Here is a 14,615-nt window from a genome sequence, read left to right on the forward strand (position 1 = left end):
GTGGCAATCCCAGGCTAAAGAGTTTTGACTCAACACTTCCACCTTATTGGTGTAGGTGACCCAATTTCTTGAGAGGTCGCAGGGATACATCAGGAGCTGTTTTGATAACTTCAAAAATTAACCAGAACAATTGTTAAGGTTACCAGTAATGCGCCGAAGGTAAGTTCTTGGTTTTTATTATTTAATTTTGTTTACTCTAATCGATTCTGACAAAGTCAATGTTTTCTTTTCATTTACAGGAAAATTCTATGGTATCATTATGAGCAAACAACAGGATGTAATGTGAATTCGTTGTCCAATTATTCTAAATCCAAAAAGTCGAAAATCATAGATTATTCGCTTAGAAAGAAAAGGTTATCTTCAAATGAAAATTGCTCCAACATAGAAATATTCGAATTTTTAAGCACTTTTAATTACTTGGTGAAAATATCAACCATTTAATTTTGAAACGAGAGGTAATTAAAAAAAAATTCAATTGTTATTCATTATTTTAATTTCAATTTTTCACAGCTCGGTACCCGAATCAACGAAATTGAGTTCCAAAATCCTGATCCGGTCCTTGTTGAAATAGGTAAATTATACACTTACTTCTCACATTATACATCTTATTCCTACAAATCCAATAAAAAAAATTCTAACATAAAAAATATCGCCTCAAACTGCTGTCATCTATTCAGCTAGGTTGTAGAAGGGTTTTTATTCACTTTTACACAGAATATTTAAAGTTTCTTTTTATTCTAAGTAATAAATAAGTGTAAAGTCATGCTTGAATAATAATTGTTCATTGAAATATTTAAAACAAATTGTAGAAAAAAATTTTGATGTTAGCCAATCATTCATTTTTCAAAAAGCGAAAAAAAACAGGGCTGCTTTTTTTCTTCGCTCAGCCGTGTATTTTTGAGATTTTTTTTCCAAAATAATTTGAACTCGTTTCATACAACCGTTGAAAGCTTTAAGAGCGTTTACTTATGCTTTTTTGTTTCTATTTTTCAGACCTTGAAATCAGAAATCGGTGTTCTACTGCTTTGCATAAAATCTGCGACTAAGCGAAGGTACGGATGATTTAGTCACAGCTCTGACTAATTTGCTAGCGGTTCATTTTGTACATTACTTTAAGTACAATGAACATTGTTCAAAATTTATGCTCCTCATTCAACAATATTCCGCGAAGGTTATCGACGATAAAGCATTGAGGTCCCAAGCCAAACGGGTCGGATTTGTCCAGAAAAAGGTGGTCAGAATCATTGCCGAATTGTCTGCTCACGATCCTAAAGCATCTTCCGATGAAGATATTTTATGAGCATGTTCATATGTCTAATTATAAAGACATAAAAAAATATATTTTTAATACTGCAATAGCGAGTTCAACTTGAATTCGTTGGTTACTGCTACAAGCAGCATAAGCATGCATAATTTTGTTGTGTCGTAGTAAATGAACTATAATTATTAAGAATAAAAACAGTTTATCTTACATTTTGTGTTTTTATTTCTGAGCTGAGCCTGAGCTAGTACAGGAAATGCAATATTACAGCACTGTAATTTTGAAGTAGCCTGTCATTTTGGAGGTGCTTGTAATTTGAAAACCTGTGATTTGAAAGCAGCATGTAATCTGAAAACAGCCCGTAATCTGAACAAACCTGTAATTTTAAAGCAGCCTGTAATTTTGAAGCAAGCTGTAAAAATTATTGTTACTTTAAAAATAAGTGTCATGTGATCTTTTTTAGACCTGTAAAATTACGGTAAATGTCCTGCTCCTTTTTGTTACAGGATATTTGCCGTAATTTTACAGAAAATAATTTTTTCTGTGTATTTACATAATCCTTGTGGCACCGAGGGCCTCATTTTGCTTCAAATCTCCAGTTAAAACTTAATTCTATGTTAAATTTCCTGGGCAATTACTTAAACTGATTGATTAGTTTGTTTTGATATAAAATCAAATACATATAATCAGGCTTGGCAAAAGTCATCGTCATGAGGCGTGAAGCTGTGACTGTGAAGCCTCTTGGTCCGTCAAACTCAATTGACTGTTCCTTAACGACCAGTCACTTCGTTTGCCAGTCATTCAACCCCCAGTCGTTTGAAGCTAAAAAAATTTCATAGTCAGCATTCACCAATCGCATTCGAACGAGTCGTCGACCGAACTGAAAACGAAAAACGAAACGCATTTATTATTATTGTTACTCCTGCCAGCAAACCGAAGACGACCGAAGACGAAAAAGAAACGCATTTATTATTGTTGTTGCTCCTGCCAGCAAGCTCGTTTTCAGTTTTTTATTGCTATTGTTGCTCTCTGCCAGCAAGTCGTTCAATTAGTTGTACCTGCCGTCAGCAGCAGATTTATCTAGACAGGTACAGATTTTTGAGCTCATTTTTGGTACAGAATCTGTACGTACAGATGACAGATTTTCAAAATTTGGTACAGATTTGTACAGATTTTTGAATTTTTTGACTTACATCAAGTTTATTGAAAACTTTATAGAAAATAAGTCAAAAGTTAGCCAGTATTATTCTGACGATAGGAGTTTCTTACTGGGAAGTACACGATGGAACAATAAGATTTCCAAATTTGCTACAAATAATTAAATATCTGATTATAATCCCTAACTTGTCAGCAGTGGTTGAGCGCATTTTCTCGTGAGTAAATATCAATAAAACCAAAGTTCGTAATCGTCTGAATGATGACACATTAGACGCTATCTTCAAAACGAGAAGTTATTTAAGATTAAACGGCTGATCGAAAAATGTCGTAATAAATATGACGCTCTAAAATCGTTTTAATTAAACTATGTATAAACATCATGAACATTAGATAGTGTTGGTTATGGAAAATATGTTTTAATGTCAGTTTTTTCAAGAAAGAAAATAAAAATGATTAAATGAGTTTCACAAAAAGTGTTTAATTAAAAAAACTGTACTTAGTGAAATAAAGTATTTATTTTTTTAAAGATTAAAAATAAGGAATCAAAATCTTCACATATCAACAAATTTAATGCAGAACTTTTTTTCTTTGGTACAGATTTTGGTACAGATTTTTGAGTTTTCGGTACAGATGAAAAAGATTTTTTCGATGAGCGGTACAGATTTGGATGTGGTAACACTGGCAGCCGATCAAAGTGTGAAGAGATTTGCCAGTCACTCTCAGGATAAATTTTGACCATGTGTAGGAGCTTCGCTTCGCCAGTCGATGATGGAGAAATGTTGATTGTTGTCGTGCTTTATCCGTCATGCGAGCAGTGAGGCTTCGTCAATTGAGAACAGTGCCAGTCGTTTGATGAAACAAAACTAGTCGGGTCAAGCGTGACAGGCGAAATTTACCATCACTGCATATAATAAATTTTGGTAAAGAAAATTATATATTCCCATTAGTTTGCATTATTGAATACAAACTAATTTCTATAAAGCCGGTGAATAACGTTGAAAATAGTATTATTTCTTGATTTCTGCACTTGAGTCCTGTTCAAAGTTATAAGTTAAATTAGATTCTAATGAATGAATTCCAACAGTGTTAGTGATGATAACCGAATAGATTTAAAGTTCATCCAATAGATTTTTTTAATCGACTGAAATAAAAACGAACAAATAAGAACTTTTAAAATAATCTCTTATCTTCCTAAAAATATTCTTTTATATTGTCTTTAAATCACAGATGACGCTTTTTTGCAGGTTTTGTCTGTTTTCCAGATTTTTTGTGACAATACAATTTAAAGATTATCAAGCATTGCCATCTAAAATTAATCTTTTTTAGGATAACCCTAAATAATCAAACAAAACAAGACCAACATGTGGAGCATATAAAAAATTTGTAACTATCTTTAAGATGCATTTTGAGATACCGGATCCAAATTTGCTTGCAGCTCTGTAAAATTATAGATATTTTAGTCTTGGACCTGATGTTTGGTTCTGTAACGTTGTTTCATAATTTTTCATCGAACTATCTCGTTGATATGTTAAATCTACGTTGATTCTTCGATCTGAACACCCCACCGCCCCCTTGGCCCTTCCAACGCCCCCCAAATTTCAAAATTGAGCTCACCGCCCCCCTGAAAGCTCTCAACGCCCCCAAGGGGGCGGTAAGGACCACTTTGAAAACCACTGTTTTACACAAACTCACCTGGAAAAAGCAAATTGAAATCTGGTTGGAACATTTTCATGAGTAGGCATATCGAAGAATTTGATCTCTTAAATCCGGTTTTAACATAATTTTTTTTTTGTCCATCAGAACACATCTGTCATATTGCGTAAAAATCGGATGCACAGATTGCTACTTTTGGAACTGATCATTATTAGTTATTTACTTGGTGTCTACTAGTCAGGCAACACTTTTTGCCTGCCGGAAATGGATTTTTTGCATTATTTAAGGAGTCTGCATTCAGTTATGCCCAACCATAGATTTTCTACCATATTTAAGATCAAGGGTTGCACTCCGATGGTTGGTTTGAACTTCGTGTGGATCCTAGAGTGGCTCCATATACTTCTTAACCATTTGGTCCGAAAACAAAATCAGAAAAAAATCAACAGTTCATGAGCTTTCAAGTCAAAAATGAAGAATTTTCAAGGCGCAAAATGCGTAAATGCAGCAAATTTGTGCAAAATTATTTTTACTAGGTCTTTTTGCATCGTCAATATCTCAAACACATGTTAACATAAAAATCTATCAAAAATAGGCAAGATAGTCCTTTTCATAACCAACACAACGCTACTAAAGTTTTGCATATCCCAGCTCTATTAACGTAGCTATCACCGAAATAAAGTGCCCGGATACTAAATGATCATAGCCTTATTCGCATACTTTTACCTTCGAAAGAAAATTGCAAATGTTCAAAAAATGTATGGAAAATAGCTCTAAACACAACAATTAAAAAGTTTACATAAATTCAAAGACATTTTCAGATTTTTGTTTTGAATTTAGTTAGTGTAGATTCAGATATATGTTTATGTCCAAATGGAAAATGTAGACCAAGAAAAACGTTCAATTCTTAGAGCATGGTTTTTACAAAAATAGCTTCACGGGCCACAAAACGTTGGTCGCGGGCCATGGTTTGGTTCCCATGATATATAGTCTAGCTCAGGGGTGAGCAACCTTTTTAATCAATGAGTCAATTTGAATTCAAAATGTTTTCGTAATTTTTGACGAAAAAATATTGAAAAAGGAAAAATAAAACGATCTCACGTGTTAAAAGAAAACAATTCAAATACCTGCCAAAATCACCAATAATCTCTGCCAACCTCTCGTTCTTGCAAACATAGAATTTATTTGCTTCCCTTTTTTATGAAAAACAAAAATATTCGGAGGCTTTTTAATGCTTCATAAAAATGGTTTGAATGATAATGAATAAAACATATTTTAAGGAAATCACTGTCCTCTCAGCGATAGACGTTGAACCGTTATTGAAATCCATTGTTTTTCTGTAAATGTTTAGTCACTCTAATCCAAAAAAAAACGGGAATTTAAAGTTAGACCGGGAAAATTGGGATAAAACCTGTAATTTCAAATCAAAACAAGGAAAATTCTTAATGGATTATTTTTCCCTAAATGAACCTATTGAATTCTAAATTTCAATCATATCATCTTTTTTTTCCTTAAAAGTGATATAAAATCGGGATCTGAATTCCATGAAGAAAATGTGAACAGAAGTCGAGAATTTCTTGGAAAATCGAGTTTTTTTAGCTCAGCGCATACCTTTTAGTGCTCTGAAGTTATTTGTTATTACAACATTTCCAAAAAAAAATAATCTAATAAAATCAGAATTTTCTGGTTTGTGTTATGTCAAACACTAACAAAAAAATTATCTAAAAATGAAAATTAAAATTTTTTACAAGCGTCAAAAGCGCGAAGGATGGTTAAAAAAATTGTTTTCAAATAATTCAATTTAAAAAAAAATCGGCTGAGCACACTTTATCTTTGAAACGAAACGAAAAACGAATGACATCTCTAACGGACTTCGGAATACCCAAGATTTTGAAGTGGTAGCCAAATAATAAGAAAAAAATGTATTCTGAATAAAAACAACTATAAAATTACGTTTTGCCATTGAGTGTCTGCTAATGCAACTTCAAGCAAGTGAGTGCATATTTGATCGAGTCATATCAATATTTTTGATTGGTTTAGTATGAATTAGTATTTTATGAAAATTAACCATTCACAGTCTATAGAAGTTAAGACATAAATTCAATTTGAGAAAAGCTTCGCGGGCCGCACAAAAACGTCTCGAAGGCCTCATGTGGCCCGTGGTTTGCCCATTACTCTAGCTTATTGTTACAAATGGCAGCACTTCCTGGACACTGTTGTGAGCTGGTGCATGTTGAATCTAGTCCATATATGTCTGTGCACAAGCTTATCGTAGTCCAAAGATCAAAAGATTTGTAACCAAACTGGGTTTTAGTTTAATTTATTTAATTTCAATTAGACGGAAACAAAAAAGGATTTGAGTATTCAATGAATGCATTTTATTCGAAACACTTTTCTGTATATTAAATTACAATACGCTCCCCACTTTTCGGATGCTCCGAAATAGCTGTGATTAACCGTGATAATAGGAAGGATCTTTTAAGGGTGGACCAAACAACCAAAATCCTAAACCGGATGTTGCTTGTCCGATAGATGGCATCAAGCTCGCACTCACTTTTTTTTCCAAAGTGAGACCACCATACTAGATTCATCATGAGCTGGTGCGCTAATAATTGAGTGGTTTTCAGTGTTGCTACATACTTTATTTTAATATTTGGTCGAATAAGACAGTCTTTCTAGAGTAACGACAAAATGTAGGACAAGCTTTAACGTTAGGTAGATCAAATAAAGAATCTTGATGTTTTATTGGACAGTGATACTCGAGAAGTCCAACCTATTGCTGGGTTAGATTCAGTCTGCATCAGAGCAAAGAATGCTTAAATCCCGCTCGTTATGGCTATCTGGTTCGTTCTATATTGAAAGCTACAAATATATATATATAGTATCACTGATTACACTAAAATGACACTTATTAGAACAAAAATTCGACTATTTTGTGCCTAATTTTTTTAAATTTCGCAGGTTTGCAATAGGGGATTTTTTTTTATTATCTGACGGGTTTGCGCCGGGGGTCTTCAGATTTTCTCCAAAATTGAAAATTTGGTTCATTTTTGCGACTTAAGAACACATGTATTTTTTCAGATTTCTAACATTTTTATTTTTTGAGTTAGCTTCGGTTAGATTTTTTTGCAAATAAAAAATAACCATTTTTCAAAGCTACATAACTCTGTTGTTTCTCAACGGAAATTATAAAATAGCACATCAAAATGCATTGAAATTTTATCAGCTTTCCAAATAGAATAGTTGAAAAAAATTAAATAATGACCTTCAACATGAAAAGTTGTAAATAAACTTTAAATGGCGTCTAAAAGTACCGTCTGCACCACCGAATATTTTGCAAAAAATACCATTGTGTAGCTCGATTCATGATGCAACTTTCATCTGAAGACACCAAAGTGGGCCATTAATACCTTGAAGAGTTATGAAAGAAATAATGACAATAAATCTCTTTTTTTGCATCGAAAACAAACAATGGTGGAACAACTGCACTCACATATGGAGATAGCAAGCACTTCTAACAACATGGAAACAAAAGAACTTATCAAAGCTGGTAAAAAACACCACTTTTTCGTCCTTTTCAGACTGCCCATACTCGCATAACAGTCCCATATGAATTTTCGTAATTTTAGGTCAACATAAGGCTTCATCATAAAAGACTAAAAAATGAGGTTTTGTTCTAGAAATTTCGAAAAAATAATATCAATTTGTGGCTGTCCTATATGAAATATACCTGAATAACAGTCCCATATGTGAAATACCACGGATTTGGTTACTTTTCAATGTTTCTTTCGGCGAAATAGTCTTTGGTTTATTGCTTTGAACCATTTAAACATTTTTTTAACTCACTTGATGTCGAATGATGCACACTTGTTTTCGAAGGCAGGTCTGACTTTCTTAGGAATGACTTCCTGAGCGAAAAACTATCGGATGCAATCAAAAATCGTAAAAAGATTCAACTTAATTCATGATTATGGAATTCATGATATTTTTTTGCAAATATATATATCTTTTTCTGACAATTGCATTTAGAAGTTCAAAAATGATCAAATTTAAGTCTTAGAAAGTAGCTTGGTGAGAAAAATATATTTTGTATGGGACTGTTATGCTAGTAGATTCGAAAAAGGTTTCAAATATGGTCGATTAACAGTCCCATAATGAATAAAAATGGTGCTCTCGACCTTACCAATAACCCAATTTCGAAAATTTCAGGCCTAACGTTTTATTATGACAACCTAGAAACGATTTTCGTTTATGCTGAAAGTGGTGGTCACGATTTGAAAATATATTCTAAAACAGAAAAAGCTGATTGTCTCGCTTGCTTATTTTTCTATATGGGACTGTTATGAAAGAAGGGGCGGTAGATTGTTGCAGCTTAACTGACTTCATGTTATATCCAAAAATCTATTAACGTATTCGTTTATACCCAGTTTTGCCCCAGGTCACAACAAGTAATGTATATTTTACTGTCATTTTTAAAAGTTTATGCGCTAAGTTTTGCCTCCGTAATTCCCCCGATTTGATTTAAAATGGACGGTGGAACACTGAAGATTCTTATATATATTATCACTTATTGATTTTTCTCGGTGAGTAAAATGCACTCACCGAGAAAAATCAATAAGTGATAATATATAAAAGGAACCGGTGATTAAGTCTCGTTATTAATTAAACTGAAGATTCTTGTGTGAGCGATCGAGGTAGCAAAACACTGACGACGAATTGTGTTCGTTTTAGTATGGTAAACCTCAAAACTGGGCGAATGTAGAAAACGAATACGGTAAAAGTATCATATTTTCATGATTTCACAGCCTGGACTGGCCATACTGAGCTCTTTGATTATTTCTACAACATTTGTGCCACTTTCTCATACTTTTTTGATCAATGGGAAAGGATTTTGGTGTCCTATGTAAAGCACGTCTAGTCTATATTTTATTATTTTAATCACATTTTTGTGATCCCAAACACAGGGACTGAACCTTCTACTATGGGCATTGATTATGCTTCACAATGATATTTGATCGAAAAATAAATAAGTTACATAGTATATGACCAGGTTGTAAAAGCAACATTCCCATTATTAGTTATATCACTTAAACAACACTCTACAAAGCACGAAAAAGTAGTGTTTTTTACCTGCTTTGGTAAGCTCTTTTGTTTCCATGTTGTTAGAAGTGCTTGCTATCTCCATATGTGAGTGCAGTTGTTCCACCATTGTTTGTTTTCGATGCAAAAAAAGAGATTTATTGTCATTATTTCTTTCATAACTCTTCAAGGTGTTAATGGCCCACTTTGGTGTCTTCAGATGAAAGTTACATCATGAATCGAGCTACACAATGGTATTTTTTGCAAAATATTCGGTGGTGCAGACGGTACTTTTAGACGCCATTTAAAGCTTATTTACAACTTTTCATGTTGAAGGTCATTATTTAATTTTTTTCAACTATTCTATTTGGAAAGCTGATAAAATTTCAATGCATTTTGATGTGCTATTTTATAATTTCCGTTGAGAAACAACAGAGTTATGTAGCTTTGAAAAATGGTTATTTTTTATTTACAAAAAAATCTAATCGAAGCTAACTCAAAAAATAAAAATGTTAGAAATCTGAAAAAATACATGAGTTTTTAAGTCGCAAAAATGAACCAAATTTTCAATTTTGGGGAAAATCTGAAGACCCCCGGCGCAAATTGTCAGATAATATAAAAAAATCCCCAATACCAACGGTAGGTGGCGAACCTGCAAAAGTTGACAAAAAAAATGCCCTATAGGAAAAATGTACCTGTTTAGCCCGATTTTATCGTAGAAATTGCCTGTATTTTTTTGAAAGTCGGGTGGAATTTTCTAACTGGGATAGCATTCCTTCAAATCGATCGATGCGCACTTTGGAATCGACATTGCGTACTGTTGGAAAAAATCTAGAGTTTGTTTTGATTAGGTCGTATGAGCCACCTAACATGTTTCCAGAAAATCGAGGTTGAAGTTTTGCATAACGCTTTCAATTCTAGTATTTTAATCATCGCTCAGAATTATCTGGAAATTGAATATGCGATACAAAAACATGTGAGAAATATGTTAATGTATTCGAAACAAGCATTAATTTAGTTGTTCGAGAAAACATGCAGATACGACATTTTGCATTACATGTTTGGCACTAACGACGTTATGCATCTTTGTTAATTTAATACCTTAACTTGATTCCATTTGTCATCCACTCCGTTATTTCTTCTTCAGAACTAAATTTAACACTAGCGGAAGTAGAAAGCAGCTGCAGCGATACTTCGAGTGCCCGCTCAGAGATGCTTGCGAAATCAGAGCTACGAGAAGTCCTCTAGGAAACAATCCTGAGCATTGATTGTGCATTGCTGGTTACTTTCTGATGACTTCGATAACTGTTCAAGGAGAGAGGAAAGTGGCCAAAAGCTTAAACTTATTTTGGCTGCCCCTGTAGTGGAAAATATGAAGTGAAAATTCGCTCAGTCTAAAAGTAATGTTTATTTAACTTACCAGCAACAAAATGGAAATATTCAGTGCACTAGGATAGCTAAAATCACTCTTTCAAATGATTTTCGTAAGTAATTTTGAAGTTTTAAGCTCTTTGCTCCCGCACTTTCTGCAAAAATGCAAAACGACCGATAAACCACCTTGGCGAACTGAAGTCATCAATACGTCTTAAATTGAAATCATTATGCAGAATTTATGCATTGACTTTATGAAACCAAGTTTTTATCCAACATAGAATACATGTTTATCAATCGTTTGCACTCAATAACTCAGTTTTGTTTATAATGGTTCATACGACCTAATCAAAACAAACTCTAGAATTGTTCCAACAAACGAAATCGAGTGTCCAGTCAGTATGGTGAGTGATAGTATGGTGGCCATTCAAGGCTCCATGGATTGCGCCTTTTGGAGCAATTCAACGACGATTATGCATAACGCTCTTTATGAGCTACCTTAGAAGAAGTCTTGAAACCTATCACCTTATGCACAACCTTGGGCTTCAAACGCTTTTGAGGACCGGGATTCGATATCATGACCGTTGGCTTAGAAGACTGGAAGGCTATCGTCTACGCTACGGGCTGCTGTCGGTTTGACATACCATCGGCCAATCACTGCTCATGCCGAAGATTCTAGGGAATGAAATTTACTGCTCTTGGCTATCCTCAGCTGTAATATTTATGCACCAGAAAGAACCCTGCGTAATCAAGATGGGCTCCCACTAAAATCAAGGACTAAAGCGCAATCATACTGTAATCAATCCGTTTGAATCGAATGCAACATCATTTCAAAATAACTTCTAACCAACAGGCAGCAACGCATTAACAATTGTAATAGCGTTACAAATTAGTCAAATGCCCTTCAACGCAGCAAATCGCTGCTGCACGATAACACAACACTATACCGGTGTGACGGCGGCCTTTATCAAAAACGGTTTCATACGCCTAACTGAGGTAATCGCGCATTAATGGAATCAGCTTTCAACGACAACCGATGTTCGTGTAGACAGGTTGAGCTTTAGGCGTATCGTCGACGGTGGGATGGCAAACCAGCAAGTGACAGCCATCGGTGAGAACCGTTCGGTAACTCACACACACTCAAATTGGGGTGTCGGTGAGTGTGTCCGATGGGTGTTGAACTCAAATGAGCATCTTCTCTGCTGCTTCCTAGCAAAGAGGAGGTCGTCCGTCGTGTCATATATACGTTAGTTAGAGCTGCAAGTGAAAACATGTAGCAAATTTTCACTGTTCGCTGATTCGCGTTAGCTGTTTTTTCTTCTTTGGAATACGGATTCGGGACGGCCATTTTCGCTCGGGCGTTTGGAGGTGCGTTTTAAATTGGAATTGTTCTTTAAAGTGAAATTAATCGGTTGTTTTTAAGTTTAAGTTGGGAATTCGAATGGGATTGTGATTGTCTTATAGGGTAGAAGGTACCAAGTGAGTACACCCGCTATATGAGTTCGAACGACGGACGAGTGGATGGGAAAGGCCGAAAGTCTTGTACGTTTGGGTGTGTGTGCGTTGCCACACCAGTGTCTCAGTTTTGATCTCAGTTGGTGTATGGTGGAAGGAGCCCCCACCTTAAAGTGAAGAAATTTTGAGACGGACGGCACTGCTCTCTGTTCTGATGTTTTCTTTTGGTTGGCCGTTTCTCTTCAGGGATGTGTGTTGTGTTGTTTACTATGCACATACTCTGTTGGGTTGTTTTTGCTATTTTGGCTGTTTCGGAAGTGATTGCGCTATAGTTTGTAGAGCGAATCTTTTTGATTGAAATGAGGGTCGATAATTCTTTTTTTCTCGTTTCGTTCGATGACTAGGTGTTTCCGAGAAAATATTAGTAGCTAGTTGGCTCACTACGTGGGGAGAAATATTCCTTGATCATTTGGGTTGGTGCAGTTATGAAGTTTGGAAGAATGCTGATCCGAACAGATCCTGCAGGTGCTTCTGGTTGGATTTTAATGCGCTATCCAATTCCAAATACTGCCAGCTCTTGTCCAGATGCGGACGTAATCACAAAAGACGACGACGATACGCGTGATGGCAATGCTAAATGTGGAGTGTAGTCATAGCCAAAGCCTGTGTGTGTCAGCAGCCACCATCATCATCAGGCAGTGCTCTCTTGTACGGTCCGTACCGAATGCCTCGCTTTCTTCCTTCTGCTTCCACAGATCGACACGGACAGAACGACCGACAAACGGGCCAATATTTCGAGAGCAACAACAGCAACGGAGACCGTCCTAGCTAGCCCAGCAGCGCAGAGCTTGTGATTCGAGAATCGTACAACCCTCGTCGTCAGCGTCTTCACCAGCGTTTGGTCTCCCCGGCTTGCTGCTGGCACACTGAAAAACCCGCCATGTCGCTAGCTACCTTGACGCCTCCCACCTCACGGGCGCAACCAGCCGTCTTCCACCGTCAACTCGCTGCCTTGTACCCAGCAAAAAGACAGCCACACAGCACTGCCTGCCGTAGAGTGTTCGAACGAACGACCGTCGAGAGCGAGTTTCCACTTTACTTTGCATCGAGAAACGCGTACAGACAGTTCGTCGGGAGTGGTTAGTCCGTGCAAAACGGTCGAAATTCACCTGAATCGTGCGGAAAAAGTGTGAAATTTTTATTGAAAATTGTCTAATAACCATCAATCAATCAGTGTGTATAACTTGCAAACCAAAGCCAGTGCCATCTGGTATCACATTTGGTCAAAAACATTTATACAGCATTCGAGTCGGTCCTGTGCTGTCAGTTTAAGTGAGTGAGGATTATACGATTTCTAAGCAATCGAAATCAACTTATTTAAGCCCGTTTCCACTAAGAATTAAGCAAACGAACGAGCCAACGTTGCGTAAAATCAAATATGGCTGAAAATACTTCCATTTATCGGAAAAAGCCAGAGTCTCGCTGCTGCCAGCTAGAGTGCTGTCCGTCGTCGTCGCCGTTGTTGCTGCTTGCTTGCTTGGCTATACCAGTCGTCGTCGTCGCTCACATATCGTGTGTTATTTTTTTTTCCAATCGCCCCTTTCGGTTTTCCATTCTGTACGCAGAGTGCGACTGCACCAATACCAACAAGGGGAAATGAGTGCCCCAGAAGCAATTGAGAGGCCCGGAGTCGTGTCACGCCGAACCAAAACCCACAGCATCGCGCGAACTCTAGCGCAAACGTTAAGCGGGTGCACTCCGGCACTCACGCGGTCACTCATGTCTGTTTCTGATTGGATTGTCCACCCCTTAACGTGGAACCCATCTTTAACGTTCACAAGGGGTGGAAAGGGTGGTGGGTGAAACTGCCAGCAAAAACATAAACAACATCATACTCACGCGAGCAATGAGAAGAAACAACTGACGACGACGACGACTGTTGGTTTCATGGGGGTGTCTTTATCATGTAGTCGCCATTTTTTCAAGAACAATATATCGTAACGCTCGTTCGTTACAAACAGTAGGTAGTGGATGGGAAAGCACGTATGTTGAGGCCTTGGCATTTTGCTCAACATAAGAAGTTGTTGCGTGTTGTTGTTGTTTTTTTTACCGTTGATGATGCAAGAAGCAGTTGGGCGAAACAAATGGAAAAGTTGCACTTTGCTGCACGAGTGTGTGTGTTTGTCCTGTATGTGTGTGAATTAGCTGACGGTACCGGTTTGGATATGCTGTGAGCTTGACACAATGGTGAAAATTAGAACAGTAACTGATAAGCGGGTTTACCAAACAATGGGGTCTTTCAGAACATGGAAAAACAACCTGTTGTTAGGAAACAAGTTTAAAAACACTTGAAAATGACTTTCCAAGCTTGTGTTCACAGATAAAATTATGGATAAAAACATAAATGTTATACTGATAATAAAACTGTAAGACCTAGCTTTTTACCCATAACGCTTCCCGTTAGACGCAACTGAAATGCACAGAAGAAAAAACTCGACACAGAGAGAAAGTTTCATCGAGAAATGTTCCCCTGAGATCGTTCGTTCGTTCGCTGCACCACTCTGTGACATGGATCGATATTCCCCAGCCACGTTACAGTCTGCTGCTACTAGTGTTATATACTTCCATATACACTGTTGTT

General features: G+C 36.4%; 1 protein-coding gene across 3 annotated transcripts in view; it reads left to right on the forward strand.

Annotated features, from left to right (window-relative positions):
- Nucleotides 1-14,615, forward strand: part of LOC129743269 (uncharacterized) — a 49,484-nt gene that overhangs the window by 21,861 nt on the left and 13,008 nt on the right. Inside the window, exon 1 of one of the 3 annotated variants that reach the window (XM_055735253.1) lies at nt 14,204-14,221. The exons of the other annotated variants lie outside the window; for them this stretch is intronic. Within the exon in view, the coding sequence (XP_055591228.1) occupies nt 14,219-14,221 (3 nt within the window). The 5' untranslated portion in view covers nt 14,204-14,218. Of the gene's footprint in view, nt 1-14,203; nt 14,222-14,615 lie in introns of those variants that run through there. 3 annotated transcript variants of the gene reach the window in all.

Source organism: Uranotaenia lowii, chromosome 2, assembly GCF_029784155.1.
Source record: "Uranotaenia lowii strain MFRU-FL chromosome 2, ASM2978415v1, whole genome shotgun sequence".
Taxonomy (NCBI): domain Eukaryota; kingdom Metazoa; phylum Arthropoda; class Insecta; order Diptera; family Culicidae; genus Uranotaenia; species Uranotaenia lowii.